This window comes from Leptonotus elevatus, chromosome 11 (assembly GCF_054856555.1).
Source record: "Leptonotus elevatus isolate MCC_2025b chromosome 11, RoL_Lele_1.0, whole genome shotgun sequence".
Taxonomy (NCBI): Eukaryota; Metazoa; Chordata; class Actinopteri; order Syngnathiformes; family Syngnathidae; genus Leptonotus; species Leptonotus elevatus.
Window position 1 is genome coordinate 18,696,582 of NC_141249.1, and position 17,062 is coordinate 18,713,643.

Sequence of the window (17,062 nt, forward strand, 5' to 3'; positions counted from 1 at the left end):
CAATAGTTGGTTGGATTCCCTTTGCCTTAAACACTGCCTCGATGCGCCGCGGCATTGCGCCTGGGGGTCCTGGAAGCCCAGGCTTTATTGATGCTTGCTGTCAGCTCTTTTGTTTTTGGGTCTGGTCTTGATAGTACTGTACTCGTTTTCCTCTTTTAAGGAAAAATTGGGATACATAGGTCTTTCTTTAAAATTATTTGTCAAACACTCTAAAAGCAGTTGGGTCAAAAGTAATCCAATTATGGATAAAAAAAAAAAGGAAGAAAAAAAAGGACCAATCCAATTTATGGGTCAATTGACCCTACTTTCTGGGTTGTTTTGTACACAATGACCCAATTTTTTGACACAAGTAACGGATCTGACCAATATTTACTAGTTGTTTTAAACTAAAAGTCCCATTTCTTGACTCAGAGTTGGGTCACCCAAGTAGAGGATCGTTATATTTTTGATTGTTTTTAGAAAGTTTTATTTATTTATTTTTTTGCGGCAGGTGTGGATTTGATGTTTCAAATATACTAATGGTATAATCAGTACAAAGCTTGTATCAGAATGGGCAACTACTCAAGAGTTGACTACTCATACTGGTATTGGCCTGAATAAATCATTTTAAATAGAATAAGTAAACAGACGTAGAGTATTCCTGCCATCATTTATTTCTATTGTGCAAGAAAGAGTAGATGAAGCATCCAGGTTTGGATTTGAAACAGCTGAGGAGGTTTAAAGGGGGACCACTATTAATTGTATGCGCCTACGCGCCATCTCAGGCGGCTGGCTTGAACATGGGGTCTTCTTGAAAGACTTCCTCCACCAGCGTCACGGCGACCTTTGGTGCTGCGCACTGCGATGACGCCGCAGTGGGGAAGGGCCGAATGCTTGGTTGCATCTCGCCGGGGATCTGCGGATCGGGGATGAGAGGAAGCGCAACCCCGTCTTCACCTGCAGGTACATCGGGGAAGGAAGGCAGGGTCGTGGGTTTGTCCAATGCCGGCAGCATCCTGACGCTGCCCTCCGGCTGGTCATGGACGCCGGCCTCATGCTCATGCGCGTGATGATGATGATGGTGCTCATGCGCGTGCAAGTGCGCGTGCTTGTGGTCGTGATCCAGGGCCAGCTCGTGGTCGTGCTCGTGCGTGTGCGCCCCTTCTTCGTGCTTGTAGTCGTGGTGGTGGCCGGGCGAGTCTGCGCTGTGGTCGTGCGCCTTGGCGTGGTGAGCGTGCACGTGGTCGTGATTGTGGCCGTGGTCGTGGGAGTGGTCGTGGGCGTGCCTGTGGGCGCTTCCCCGGTGGTGGTCGTGTGTGTGGTGGTGCTCGCTGTCCTCGGCGTGCTTATCGTGGTCAGCGTGACTCTTGGTGTGGTCGTGGGCGTGGTCGTGAGTGTGCGTCGAGTCTGCGGCGTGCGCTTGGTCGTGACTTTGGCTGTGCGGGTGTGTGTCATTGTGACTGTGATCCGTGTCGCCCAAAAGGTGCAATTTCTTCTCTCGGTCAGCAGCCTGGGGGAAAATAAATGAAAGGTGACACAGATCAATTAGCTTGCTAGGATTCCAATGGCTGATCGTTTAAACAATAGCAATAAAACTGCCAAAATATCATTGTTGTCATGTCACGATATTAAAAGCGCATGTTGATTTCCATTTGTGCAGTTCTAGCACCCTCTGGTGGCTTTTTTGTTGTTGTGCACTTTAATTTTCACAAGGCATGTTTTGGCCCTTCTATGTTTAAAATCCACGCTAATGGTCAGATGAAGCGGAATGTAATAGGTTTGTGAACCGAGTCAATATGTGGAGGAACTCAATGTGTGCGTACATTTTCAAGTAAGTCTCTCAATATTAACTCATTCAAACCCCAAAAGGTATACATAACATTGGCTATTCATTTTCCAGCCCTGCAAGATGTTACGTAGGCAAAGAGACTACGCACTATATATTTTTTAAAGATAGCCATAGAAACTGTATCTGTCCTTTCAACTATGTCCATCCAGAATTTTTTTCACTTTTTTGATACGATATCATGAAGTACGGCAATCGCTATCGCAGAGAGCAATCTATATGAAATCATCAAGCAAACGTTCAGAAAAGGAGGCAAAATTAGCAGTCATCAAATGCAAACACAGGTGATGTCAGAGCAAAAACTACAAACAACAATCAAAGTACATATCGTAAACTGTAAAAGCACATTAACTCATTCACTGCCATTGACGGTTATAAACGTCAAAACATAATTTAAACTATTTCTATTAGTTAACATTTTTTTTGTACTTTTGTTAACAAGAGTATGAAAACCTAGATTTTTTTATTGTACATTTAGAACAGATATACAATTTGTGATTAGTCGTGAGTTAACTATTGAAGTAAAAAAAAAAAAAACGCCTGACGCCCCTAATTTTTAATAATCATCTCAACAGACGATTACATTTTTTCATTGTAATTAATCGCATGACTTCACAAGTTAACTCACGATAAATCACAAATTTTACTTATTTATTAGTTACTTACTTATTTATTTATTATACTCTTGTTAACAAACGTGGAAACAAATGTTAAACTAATAGAAATAGTTTAAATTATTTTTTGACGTTTATAACCGTCAATGGCAGTTGAATGACTTAATTGTCAAAAATATTGATATCTCAAACATTAGGGGCAATTTAAAGAAATGGATGTCATTTTCAGACTCAGAAGCCCAAAATGACCCAGGAACCATTTAAATATATTTTTTTGTTTTATTTATTTATTTATTTTGTAACCATTGAATGCTTCTTCTATTGCTGTCTTTAATCTCTGGGAGATACTGTAAAAGAAAAACAAATATTTGTATATTTGTATATTTGTCTACCACTGTACTAGTGGAGCCGAATTGATGGCGTTAGACCATATTACAAGGTAAACACTCCCAATCATTATTGTCTTTGAGAAATATAGCTAGTAACCGTCATAACACTACGAGAAGCTAAAATTAAAATCAAGTTTTGTGGCCTTACCTCAGGCTCGTAGATTTCACACTCTACGCTGATGTCACCATCACCACTGGGAGTGTGATAATGGGAGGCCTTACAGAAACCTTTGTGCTAAAAGAAAAACAAAACAAAACAATAAATACATGAGAACATTATTTATCATGCATTCATTTTTTTTTTTGGACTGATCATCCTCATTAGCGGCGGAATTGAGCCGAAGCCTTTCCCAGGAACACCCCGACTGGTCGCCGGCCAATTGCAAGACACTAGGGCAGCGCACGAATCGGTGGCGACTGGAATTGAGTCACGAATTGGTCATTGAAAACAAAAACGGCAGAATTGTCGCCATTCGAGTCGGAACGCGTCATTGCGTATTGAGGAACGTTTGGTTGGCACGTCCGCTCTCCCATATGCTACATACGCGCTAAATTTGTGCAGCTAACGCGCTGAAGTTAGTTATGGGAAAGCCATGTTTTACAGCCTTTTATCATGAGTTCAAACAATGCATTCTCTCAATCAAGTTCTCTGACAAACAAAAGGCTTTGAAATAGTGGAGATTTGCTCTAATTTAAATATATTTTTATAACTTCTCGAGCCCCTAGCATGTTGCAGCATAACCCTTTCCTCTTTTTTCCCTCCTTTTTTCTTTTTCTTCTTTTTCAGTTTTTTTTAAATATACATTTTTCCTTTGAGATGCATTTTTTCACGTTATCTTGAGTGATTGTTTCAACGATATTGATATTGTATTGATTGCCTTTCGATGTTGATATTTGAGAAAGTTGTGATGTCTGATTGGAAAAAAAAAAAGTTAGTTATGGGAATATTTAGCAAGCTAACGCCTCGCTGTTGGCTAGCAACACCGTCCTTGCAACGGGAATATTTGGTCAGCGAACGCCCCCCGCCTGGCTGTTGACCGGCTAATGTTGTGCTAGCAACAAACGAATGTGAGTTTGCTAACTTGGACAACATGGATTCGGGATTAGTGGCGAGGGATCTTGAGGGTTCAAATAAGTTATTTTAAACTAAAAAAGGTTCAAATGTTTGAGTGTGTTGTTGATTGATTTGCTACGTAAAGTTCAACATGCTGATACGGGCTGCGTTCCGAATTCTGATTTGAATGTGATAAGTGAATATGACTTTATAAACGCATGATGAAGATAAAGCGTTATATAAGTGCACTCCATTTACCATTTTTAATAAATTGGATTTTTCATTCGTTGGACTAAGAGTAACCCATTTGAGTCGAACAGAAGTCCAGAGAACGGCATAAAGAATTGATCATTTCTCTCGTCGCTGCAAATTGTACTTTTTTTTTTGTTTTTTTGTCTCGACTCACAGAAAACTCGCAGTCCATGAGTGGACAATTATCCGTCGCTGTTTCTTTGTTGTTGGTGCAGGTTGTCTCTTGGATGGTGTACTCGGTATGGTAATACATTCCCATGGCCATCTGGACAAAAAGGAACAGGCATAACAAAATGAGGAAATTGTTTCGGGAGAGGACAAGTTCACTTTTAAAACAGCGGAACAGTGTCGATCATACCCCCGCTGTTGCTCGGGTGATGTTCAGCAGAGCAAATTGATTGGCCAGTCCACTCTCGTTGTTGAACTTTTTGAGAGATTCCGAGACGGTCTTCTGAATCTCAGCATTATCCAAACCGATATGAGATGAACAGTCCGGGCACAATCTGTGCACCCTTGTTGCAGGCACTAAATAAAAAGAGAAGAAAAATGAATGCACAATACAGACATTTAGTGTCTTTGTTGCTGTTTTTAGTCTGGTTCCAGAAAGATGTGAACTGGGGTGTGAACAGTAACGCAAATAATGACTAGCATTTTACCTGGTCTGACAACACAATTGTACTTGTAGAGACGCACCACCCTGTGCACCCTGTTCATGTAAATCGCAGCTTTGCACTGACCATACACCTGAAAGAAAAAAGTCATTGAAATACAACGTATTGTATTTATTTTAGGTACCACTTTTTTTCTCAGACGATAACAGGACAATAATTTATTCTGAGCACTAACTTTTTTTTTTTAATACAGTATTCAATAATTTCATCTAATACAATGACAAAACAAATGTGATTTTTTTTTGTTTGGAACATAATTCGCTGATGTGTCAAACTGCCACAATACAGCGCCAACTTATGGCGAGGAGGACTTACTACATGTCAAATTTGCATATTGTTAAAAATAAGTCTTTTTTACACCAATTGTGCTTTTTTTCAAGACATAAATGCAAATAAGGAATATATTCACCCGGGAAAAAAAAAATCTTGTGTTTGTAATTCAAATAGGTGCTCGTGTTGCTACTAACGGGTGTTTGTGACGTGGGGCTAGCCTCGCAGTCCATCCAGTCCTTTTTGCTCAGCACACTGCAGTTGGTCTCCACAACATCCAAAGTCAGATAGAAGACGATACCCGTTTCTCCCTGTAACAGAAATCAGACGCCATCAAGATGCAATTGACTAGTTGATAAGCAACACTTTTAGTGAGAAATTGTAATGGCTTCATATCTTTTTTTCCCTCAATAAGTAAATTCCAGTTACTGGTATTACCTCCACAACAGGCTACTTTCTCTCCCAAAAGCAAATCAACCTTGTCATTTTGCATAAATATGTTATTTCTTGTAGTATTGCAATTAGGGGTGTCAAAATATGTGTTAATTTTTGTTAATTTAACGTTCCTTTAACGGCACAATTTTTTTTAAAAATACGATTAGTGACCGCCACTGGGAGAATTCCAGTCGCAGTGCAGCAGAAACGTCCACGTCAAAATTTAGCTGTAATACATTTTGTAATAATGCATATAAATGTCAAGTTGTATTTGACCATTTTAAAAATGTGCAGAATTTCACAAGTTATTTCATGTTATAGATTAGATAACTCTTAATATGAAAAGAAAAATGCACTGAGTTGTCACCGACGTCTTACAAATGCAATTATGCCATCTAGTGGCAGAAAAATGATTTTACATAATTTTTTTTTGGGAATGATTGTGAAATTACTCTAAGAATGCAGGCATATGAGATTAACACTTTTTATGTTGACATGAGTATGAAAACTATTTTTTGTACATTTAGAACAGGTAAAACATTTCTGATTAATCGCGAGTTTTCTATTGAAGTCACGATTAACTACGATTAAAAATTTGAAAAAGCCTCACGTGCTTTGTGGAGTGTGCGTTGGATAAGCGATGGAGGCTGAAGACGTAGCCCTCCTTCCGGTCCTGGTTAATCTTGCTCATAGCTTGCCTGGCGGCGCCCATCGCCAAAGCGTCTTCGCAAGACTCCATCGCCATGGCGTCCTGGCCCACCGGCGCGCCCTGGACGTGCACGCGGCACAAAGCCAACAACGCTGAGAACAGTAAGCAGGTCTTCATGGCGCAGGCCTCCGAAGTCCGTCTCGCAAGCACCGCAGCCCGGTCAGAGACATGCGGGGAGAGCTGCAGCGGGACTTTTTATATTCTGCAGCTCCTTCTCGTCACAGCAAGTAAACATAACCGTTGCCCCTTTACCCGCCTCTCCAAACACACAAGTCCTCTCAAGGTTGATCTGCTGATTGATATGTCAGCCTAGTGATCGAATAACACGCGGGCTTGCATAAGAGAGCTTATCTGGTCTGCGAGATGACAAGAGACAAATTGACTTGATCCACTCATGGGATTTGAATGAAGATTGGACCACCGAGATCCCTCAGACGTGATCATCGTCTTTGAAATTAGGACACTCGTACGCCTTCAGTGGCGTGCTGCAATGCAATGCGCCATTGTGGGAGGGAAGGCAGCTGACTCACGGCCAAAGGAAGTGGATCCCCTTTAAATTCACGCTCACATTCATTTTGAGTCTGAAGTGTCATACTATACTTACTCGTTTGATAAAAAGCAGGCATGTAGGTTTTGGCAGTGACTCAGACTTTGCTTCTTCGGGTGCTCTATTTTTTTAAATATTTTTGTAATCGAGAAAAAACAAAATCCTTAATGAATTGCGTAATTCTAAAGAAGAAGGATCACCATTCGTCAGATGCTCATGTGCGTGTTTCAGTGAAGTTGCTTTGATTTGATTTAGAAGGCTTTGGTCTGAAATGTTTGGTTTTTTTAAACTGGGGAAAGGGATGAACAGAATCTGATTACATCTGTGCGGTCTTTGAACTATGACCCTAACCCTCAAACTTCCTGCAGTTCAATGTAAAATTCGATATTTCTTGTTTAACAAGTCTGCTTACGTAAGTCCAACACCTGACGACTGTGGAGTCGTATCTTGAAATGAAATTTGTGCACACACACAGGTCATAATGGCTAACCTTGCCGGGAAGGCAAATTCTCGTGGTATTTGTGAGTTCACAAACTCCGGAGAATACATCTTGTATCGCTACCGCTGATTATTTTATATTTTATTTTATATTATATTATATTATATTATAAGACGGCAGATAAGTTATGTATTCAAAAAAAAAAGAAGAAGTAAAAAGGCAAGCCTAAACAGGAAAGGTTTCCATCGATCCTTCCACAAAAATGGTTATGCAGCAATATAGGCTATTTAAGAAAAACATGACTGCAATACATCCCCCAATAAACAAATAAATAAATAATTTTGGACTGGAGTGGACTGCTTTGTGTGTGTGTGTGCGTGTGTGTGTGTGTGTGTGGGGGGTGGGGGGGGGTTTACTCCCTGGAGAGCACTAGCAGTACACTGTGCCATTTCCGACACGTGACTAAGTCTGGAGAACAGGGAGGAAAATAAATGCTGTTCTTTCAAAGAGCGGCCTGAAGATGGCGCTAGAACTGAATAACAGCGTGACGTCAGCATGATTATACAAACAAGTCATATTTGGGCATTTGTTGTTGGGGAGTTTACATGAAAGCATTTCCAAGCCGTTGGTGTATTGAAACTGTTTCTCCTTGACACCAAAAAAATATTAAAATAGTCAAACGCCAGAGAATTTGAGTACTTTGTAAGCAGCCTGCGAAAGGAGTCTTGCAAATCATACACGCGGATCAGCTTCAGTCAGTGTCATTAGCTTTTGTGCCACTAGGGGGTGCCACTGCGTTAACTACATCACGCAATGGGTTGCTGGCATCAAACTGAAGTAACAGACGTGTTCCACGAAGATTGTCTTAAAAGTATTAACTCATTCACACGTCGATGAGCAACTAAGGTTCCAATAACTTGCTCAAGGGCACGAGGGAGTTGGTGGTCAAGAATGGTGGCAAATGTACTCACATTATAGGCTAGTGATGGATACTTGGGTCTTAAAAACACTCTAGTGAAAGTACAAGTACTCATTTAATCCATGTATTTAAAGACGGAGAACTATTTGAACTCAATTGTGGGGATAAAGTGTTCAACTGTTTTATGTGTGTGGCAGTGCTTGGGGGGGGGGGGGGGGGGGCTAAATCACAAGCTACCTGGCAAACTCAACAATGTGAGCGGACAAACCTCATCACGCGTATTGTCTCATCCATCATTGCTGAAACTTGGTCACATCAAAGCAGTGCACAAAGCGAGTCTGCTTTTGATCCGTATCCGAACCCGCATGCTGTTCCACACGTAGGCCCGTCACAACCCATTATCGTTCCGTGAATTGCTTACTGATGAGGCCTCCAAAACAACTCAGCAGCGAACGTCTCCTTCTAAGCGAGCACATCAGGTCGACTTTATGGGTCATTACGTTAAGGCTGCAAACAGATCTTGCGTGTGTTTATTAGTTTGATGTGCTTTTACTTAAAGTGCATGGAAGGAAAGTTGACTTTACCGTAATCCCTCCTTAATGGCTTTCATGCTTCACCGAACTTGCCATGGTTACCAGCTGTAAAACTGAAAATGGTAAATAAATACGGCATGAGGTGCTGTTTTAAGGGTTAAGGTAATGGCAGTTGCTACTTTTTTTTTTTTAATTTTTAATTTTATTTGAAAGAAAAGCCTTTGATTTCAGGTTTTTAGCATTTCTGGTTGTTAGCATCAAACCACGTAGCAAACAAACAAAATGATGCCTGATTACGTTTACTTCCTGGACTGACTCTCTCCGCCCACTGGAATCGTTAAGGGGAGAAATGGGATGAAAGGTTCAAGGGCCATGATTTGAAGTACAGTATTTCATTTATTTGCTGTGCTAGGGCACAAATTTGGATTTTTTATTTATTTAAATTATTCTTCCAAATATAAGACAGAGGGAAGCTTGAGGACAAAAAAAGTGAATGACCTGCAAATACTTTTTATTTGAATGGCTGTCTTCTGGCTGTAAAACAGATCCAGACTGAAGGCAGAGAGCGTCAAAAAAAGCTGCAGCTCGGGTTCTGATCAGAACTAAGAGATCGGAACTTATTACTCCAGGCGGACAGGCTTTACACTGACTCACAGCCAGCCTGTACAATTCATTTGAAGAATCCGATACTGGTCTATAACTCACTAAATGGGTTGGGCACTAAAGAAATGTTGATTGCAAGCAAACATGGTGCATCAACATTTAGCAGTTATGCTACACACAAATGGAATAAGCTGCAGACAGAACTGGAGTTAGCCCCAAGTGTAAATACTTTTAAATCCAGCCCCCCCCCCCCCCCATACCCATGATTAAGGTCTTCTAGAGCATTTCTTTAATCATAAAAAAAAATAAAAATCAGAATCATGTTCTTGCGCTCTAAGTTCTTCCAGTAATCTTAGAAAACCACTTTTTTTTTTTTATCTACCTTGCTTTTCAATGTCTTAAATTCTTCTGGTTTTTGTCTTCAATAATTTTTCCTTTAAATGTTGCCAATGTTTAATAAAGCACATTGCCTTGTGTATCAAATTTGCTATGTAAATAAAGCTACCTGCTTTGTCTTCCTTTTCGAAAACAACACTAAAGTGAGCCTTAATGTCTGTTTTGTCAAAAACAAACAAAAACATTTCTTTTCTTTTATTTCATTTAGAACAAATCATCCATGCCTAACAAACGTGTCATGTTTTAGCACAAAGGAGAGGAAATGTGGAATCGACCGTTTGGTCAATTTAACGATCTTAACTGAAAAAGGGTCTTAGTAATTTATGAAAGGCTTAATTGAGTCAATGTGTGTGTTTCCCCTTGAGGACACCAAAATAATATGACGAGAGACTTGTTGGATTTCCTCATGCATTTCTTCAAAATGTCCTACATGACACACATGTAGAGTAGCCTATACTAAACATAGCCTATATTGTTGACAAATTAATTATTATATTACCTTTTGGAAGTAACTTGCAAAGCACTGTTGGTTCCACAAGGTATTATAATTTATTTTTTTATGGTTGTTTTACAAGTACTCAACAATTGAGTAATAATTCTGAGCAACAATGATAGCAGTTTTCTTCTTTTATTCCTTCTTTCAAGTAGAACCTTTGGCAGCACTGCATGTCCAGTAAATGCTCACATGTGTTTCTTAAAACAAAACAAAACTGAGGTCATTTGCAGGATAGAAATTGGAGATGCTTTCAGATAGCATCTAAGAGAACAAAAATGTTTAACTCATCCACTGCCATTGACGGCTATAGACGTCAAAAATTCATTTGAATTATTTCTATTAGTTAAATTTTTTTTCCACTTTTGTTAACAACAGTATGAAAACCTAGAAAAAATGGTTTTATTGTACATTTAGAACAGATATAAAATGTGTGATTAATCGTGAGTTAACTATTGAAGTCATGCGATTAATTACAAAAAAAAAATGTAATCGCCTGACGCAACTTCTAGATTATTAAAAATTCAGGGCATCGGGCGATTAAAATTTTTAATAGTAATTAATCACATGACTTCAATAGTTAACTCACGATTAATCACAAATTTTATATCTGTTCTAAATGTACAATAAAAAAAATCTAGGTTTTCAAACTCTTGTTAACAAAAGTAGAAAAAAAAGTTAAACTAATAGAAATAGTTCAAATGAATTTTTGACGTCTATAGCCAACAATGGCAGTGAATGAGTTAAGTTGGAGATACACGGTGTCGTACGTAAAAGTGGTTTATTTTTAGGCTTGTGCTATCAAATGTGCAGTTTTTTGGTGACAGATGCCAAATATTTGTTGTGAATATTTTAAGTTCTGAACCATGAAATATATGAGAAAATTCAGATTCTTTGTAAATAGAGTATTTATTGGTCCTTTTGAACAAACTACATTTTTTTTTGAAAATCAACTTCCACATATGACTTTTGATTTGTGTCATATTTGATACATTGGGTCACAATGCTTTAAATTTGTACATTTATAACTATCAAAAGTATAATAATAAACAGACATATCAAACATAGTAATATTTACAAAAATCAGAAAGAACATTCCCCACTGCTACGCTCTTGCAAGGTCGCTGGGAAAGCCATCAGATGGGCGATACTGCCCTCTAATGGATGAAATGGAGGGCTCAAAATTTCTTGTATTTAACATGATACGTTTGGCGTTATAATTATTAACAGGCTACTTTCTGAAATACATTTGGCGGAATCAATTGTGACTAAGAACACGGACTCACTCATATATTGTAGAAAAATAAACTAGTATTGAGGTGTATAATAAAAATGAGCATTTCCACTTAATTTCCATTTCATGTGCTATAAGCTTTTGGCAGCTGATTTTTTTGTGTTCAGCGTGTCCACTAAAGGGGGGCTTGATTGAGAAAATAATTACAAATATATTGTATTTTGAAATATCATAAAATGCTAGAGGTGCTTAACTGATGCTGCACAGATTTAAGATTTTTTATTTATTTTTAAGAATATCTGGTGGGATCCATCCCTGACCACCAATTCTGTTCTTACATAACACCTACTGGTAAGAAAAAAAAAACAATCCTGATGAGCAAAACAAAGAAGCTATCTAAGGTCCTCCTTTTCCATTGCGCAGACCCCCCCCCCCCCCGCCCCACCCCCTCGAGGATTGCATTTGTGTACACTCGTAGGGGTGGAGCCAGCTTCAGCCTGCTATGCTCAACTGAAGATCAATGCTTGAAAACTGCTTCATGCCACCTCACTCTTGTTATTAAAGAGAAAAATAAAAGGCAGAAAATTTGAGATCTTGTTTCACCAACGTTTCACCATGTGTAAAGGACTAGCGACACTTCCTGCAACATGCCTGAAAAGGTAAGTAAGATTTCACATTATAGCCATGGCTGTTTTATTGACATTTTATTTAGATGTTTTTTTTTTTTTGTGGTGGTGGTTTTTGGGCAGCTGCAAACTGCAAAGGCAAAAATAATGTGGAAGCATTTTGTTATTCAAATGAAATGGTCATCCAATGAGATTTCCAAATATTCTCTTCAGTGCCAAAGACATCAAACACAAAATAAGCTTCTTGCTCCAGAAGCAAGAATCACAAGAAGTGGACCACAAGCAGACCAAAGAAACGAAGAATGAAGACGCTACAAAAAGGTGAAAAGAAACACTTTCATTCGATCCGTTTTTTTTTTTTATAGAATCAAAGAAATTGGAGGTATGAATATTGATGCATGTTGTTGAGGAAAATGTTCAAATGAATGACCGTCAGCTTATGTGGTTTGGAGGATAGCGATATTCAAATTTGAACAATTTAAATGTCTATACCGAGATTGGCGCAATCATGTTGCTGCAAACGAGATGGGACTTTAGTCTCATGTCTTCAATAAAACAGACATTTTGCAGGAATGTATTTATTCTTATAAGTTATATTTTCTGAACAACTGTTTGTTATTTTAGTTGTGGACTGAATGACCTTCCTTCGATCTCATTTACGTAAACGCCCCTTCCCAATTTGTAACCTTTCAGAGACACTTAAAGATAATTACTTCGAAGGTGATATAGCTATCAATGGATTGCGCAATCGATTTGCTCAGTTGAGTCAGGCGAGTCGGCAATTATCAGGCTTAAAATAGTTATTGATTTTAGGCTTATCGATGATCTGCAGTCGTCTTCGGATAAGAAAAACATCTCAGCCAACAAGGGAAGATATTTGACAATGGTCTATATTTTGAGTTATATTAGGAGCAAACCAAAAATGTTGTGTTCTTTACTTAATAATAATAAAACAATTGTTTTAGGATGCCAATTGCTGCTGATGTGGAGAAATGGAAAGAATCCTTCAGCTTTGTGATGAACTCTGAAAGTGAGTGTCAAAAACTCTTGCATAAATTGTACTTCTTCCAAAAAAAATGTTTTTTTTACATAAACTTATTTCTATACGTTATTGTTTAAAATATCATTGCTGTCCTGTGAAAACCTTTTTTGTGATGTCTGCATTCAGTTTCATCCCATAAACGTAAAAATGCAAAAAAAAAAAAAAAAAAAAAGTGTTTTTCACAGGACAGCAACGATATTGTCATTCTGGTAAGCTATTGTGGTCTGGATTTAAAAAAAAAAGCCGTTTGGAGGACTTGGCCCAAAAACGCAAACATAAAGGCGGGAGCGCTGCATACGTTCTCATGCTCTGCTTCTCTGCTACGTGTCGCGACGCACAACTGGACAATCCCTCGGGGCTTTGTCGCCAGTGCTGAACTGCTATTGTGTGTGCGTGCGCGTGTGTGTGAGTGTGAGAAAGAGCAATGGCCTTAGGGTCAGCAGCTAAGATCTGACCTGCTCCTCCCATGACTACAATCACTGAAATTGAGTGTCATGACTGTTGTCCAAGTCTTTCCTGGCAACAGCTGTGCTCATAAATAAGTGAAATTCATTCTATACATTTCTGTTTTTATGATGAATTTGATTGTAACTTGGAAAGGAGAAATATGGGAAGTGTGCTAACGTACAGCAAGCACCTTTTTTTATTATTCCTTATTATGATGATTATGCTTAACCAAGGTTTTTAATTCACGAAAACTAACGGAATTTTTTTAAATCAAAAAACAATTTAATTAAATAAAATAAAAATTGAAATGCAGTTTTTTTTTAAACTAACTAAAACTGACAATAATTATAGTGAAAAAGTAATTTAATTTAATTTAATGCATGAGCCTTTGAGGTTGATTTTAAAGTAGATTTATTTTTATATTAACCAGAATACGGATGTTTAAAAGTGTGTCACACAGAAGTGACGTCACCTAGCAGCAGCCAATAGAAAAGCACCTTCAGATGTTGTCAAGGCGACAATTTTTCATGCTTGACTTTTGGTTCCAATGGCTCGGCTTGCCTGCTTTTTTCCATTTAACTCAGCCGCAATACAACATTAGATAAAAAGCGCGTTACTTTTCTAATTTTACCATGGTGCTTTTTAAATATTGTGCACAAGTAATACACTTAAAAAACTAAAATTAAAACTAAAACTAATACCAAAACTAACTAAAACTAAACTAAAAGTAAGCATTTTTTAAATAATTGGAACTACTAAGAACTAACAGAACCACCCTAACAACTAATTAAAACTAACTCAATTAAAAAAATAAAAAATAAAAAACGAAATCAAAACTAACTAAAATGAAAATTCCAAAACTATAGCAATTGAGCTATCAAAAGCATAAAAACTATAGAATATTACTAGGCTTTTCCACTGACGTTATGTACAACATGTATTGCCTATTAACGAGCATCATGTATTTGATATCTTTGTAAGTGGGTCGCAGCGTGTTCAGCAGCTTCCTGAGGTCGGAGTTCAGCCAAGAGAACATGCACTTCTGGCTTGCTTGTGAGGACTTCAAGAACACGCCAACATGCAAGTTGGACAAGAAAGCAAAGTTCATCTACAAGCAATATGTGTCAGAAGACTCTCCAAATGAGGTAATGACGAACGAGCTGAAATTGTACACCCTCTAATTCAGTGGTTCTTAACCTTGTTGGAGGAACTGAACCTCACCAGTGAAACCTTCGTTGTTGGAAAAAATATATAAATATATATTTCAGTTAGGCCACTATATAGAACTTTGTATGTATAGAGCACTTGAAAACAACTGCTGCTGTTTTCTTAAGATGGAAGCCAGCGGCAACAGATAGAATGCAAACAGCAGAGGCCCCGGAATTGAACCCTGTGGAACACCATGCGTTCCGTTATACGTGTGAATCCATATGGCACATATTTGTCCATAATTTGAGTCGAGTGTGTGTCTCCGCCGAACCCTTGAGACGGACTCACCCAACCCCTAGGGTTCAATCGAACCCGGGTCTAATTGAAAAACTCATTCCTTTTCTTGACATGCTTTTTCCGTCATGTCTCCTGCAGGTCAATTTGGATGCTGCGACCAGAGAGGAAACTCGTCAGAACGTGACGAGCGCCTCTCCCTCGTGTTTTGACGAGGCTCAGAGGAGGATCTACCTCTTGATGGAGAAAGACTCGTACCGACGTTTCCTTCACTCCAAGCTGATCCTGGATTTGTCTCAGGCCACACGGAAGAAAGACAAAAGTGGCTGCCACGCGGCTGATATCAGGCAGGAATTAGCTGGCGGTGCCTAGACAGGAAGGAAAACGGGAAGAACATTTCAACAAATTGACATACAAGTTGATTGTTGCGAAAAACAGGATTTGCGTGCGCTGTTAACAAGGTTCGAGTCGTGACGTGTTGATGTGAAAAGAAGAAAGAAAATCCAGAGAATGCAGCCTGCCTCGTGTTAAAGTTGAACAACTACCTCTACATGTAATCATAAATGAATGTCAACAAGACATTTCTTGATTTTTTGTCCTGGAAAATTCTGATTTCGCTTTTTTGTGTCTTATGCTTGAAAACGATGTTAACTGCTGACATATAGAGGAAGTGATTGTGCCATGGAAAACCTTTAATTAGTCAATAATTATTAAAGAAATATAACAATAATGCATTTGATCATTTAGCATGCCTTAATGTTGCATAGTAATTTCATTAACCATTTTGAAAAAATGCATGATTAGAATATAATGGGAAAAAAATCACATTATATTGCAATATTGCTGTATGAATTGTTGAACCTTTCAAAAAAAATGTGTTTAGGATTCAAATAAACACAAGACATGGATTGCTGACATTGGTGTATTTTTTTTTTTTGTTCTTTGGTGATTTTGCGGTCCTGTAGTAGCAAACAATTTCTTTCCTATTTTATTAAAATGTTGGTTCCATCAAGTCGTGATCTTCAGCTCTCACCGGAACAGTTTCCAGATGAGTGTGAATAATTATATTATTACATTTATCACGAATAATGAATTAACAGCTTTTTAACACAAATAAATGATTTCATGAAATGAAAAGGTAGTAACACTGTTGTAGTAGAAATATTTGAAGTATACATTGATGGATTTGTAATCGTGCTTACCCCTCATTATACTCATATTCATACCACAGGATTATTTAGCATCTTCAATGAACATTTGACAATAAACACATTCCTATAAAAACGCATTTTTCACCCGTTTTTGAACTCACTCAGGGAGCTGCCGTTTTTTTGCCTGCGTTGATGACTTCAACTGACGTCACAAGCCCGCGGGGCTCAGCTTGTGCACGTCACGGCTCACTGGTTCTCTGGGTTTGAGCACGGGAAGTTTGCTTCGGTTTTTGAGATCAATTGGGAGTTAAGCGGAAGAGTGGCACGAGGAGTGACATTCTGGCTGGTGTGCTCCACGAATCAACGAGGGACATTTCACACAAGAACGCAAAGAATTGCCCGTCACATGTCAAAACACTTTTGGGGTAATCGATGACAGTGGGTCATTTTTATTTTGAAATATTGATTATTAAAATATGGAAGTGGATTGCATTTACTTGAACAACAATTCTCGCCTGTTTTGTTGATTCATTTTTTGGGGGACCTTTGTTTTTTGTGAGTAATTTTTCCCCCCAAAAAATATTCTGATTTATTTTCTGTTTTTCAGATTTTTTTTTTCAGTTTTACAGATTTTTTAAATCTGTTATAAAAAAAATAAATACGCAGAAATTTACTCAGAAAAACAAAACAAAAAAAATCTGAAAAACAGGGGAAACATTATTTAAAAAAAAAAAGGAAAAAAATATTCTGTAAAACAAGAGCTTCTGTTTTTCGGAGTAATTATTATCATCATTATTTTTACCTCTGAACTCCAAGTGACGAGTTGCAGACTCGCTAATAACGGACATTTTCCCGCATACCTCCAACGTACCTTCAACTATATGACTTACTGGCTCAGTTAAGGTAATAACACACACAGTATTGGTAATGTTTTATGCTTTTTACGGTATACTGTCATTCTAATGTAAGC

The 17,062-nt window shown here is 38.3% G+C and overlaps 2 protein-coding genes across 2 annotated transcripts; one reads left to right on the forward strand and one right to left on the reverse strand.

Annotated features, from left to right (window-relative positions):
- Positions 1-630: 630 nt before the first annotated feature.
- On the reverse strand, positions 631-6,404 carry fetub (fetuin B). The gene is made up of 7 exons (XM_086089580.1): positions 6,121-6,404; positions 5,273-5,386; positions 4,791-4,878; positions 4,493-4,659; positions 4,289-4,399; positions 2,977-3,063; positions 631-1,489 (listed from the first exon to the last, which is right to left on the reverse strand). Exons 1-7 carry the CDS (start codon positions 6,334-6,336, stop codon positions 761-763), a joined length of 1,512 nt encoding a protein of 503 aa, XP_085945706.1. The 5' UTR covers positions 6,337-6,404; the 3' UTR covers positions 631-760.
- Positions 6,405-11,874: 5,470 nt separating this feature from the next.
- rgs4 (regulator of G protein signaling 4) lies at positions 11,875-15,856 on the forward strand. Its single transcript, XM_086088987.1, has 5 exons — positions 11,875-12,042; positions 12,223-12,330; positions 12,975-13,039; positions 14,480-14,643; positions 15,083-15,856. Exons 1-5 carry the CDS (start codon positions 11,999-12,001, stop codon positions 15,311-15,313), a joined length of 612 nt encoding a protein of 203 aa, XP_085945113.1. The 5' UTR covers positions 11,875-11,998; the 3' UTR covers positions 15,314-15,856.
- Positions 15,857-17,062: the final 1,206 nt, after the last annotated feature.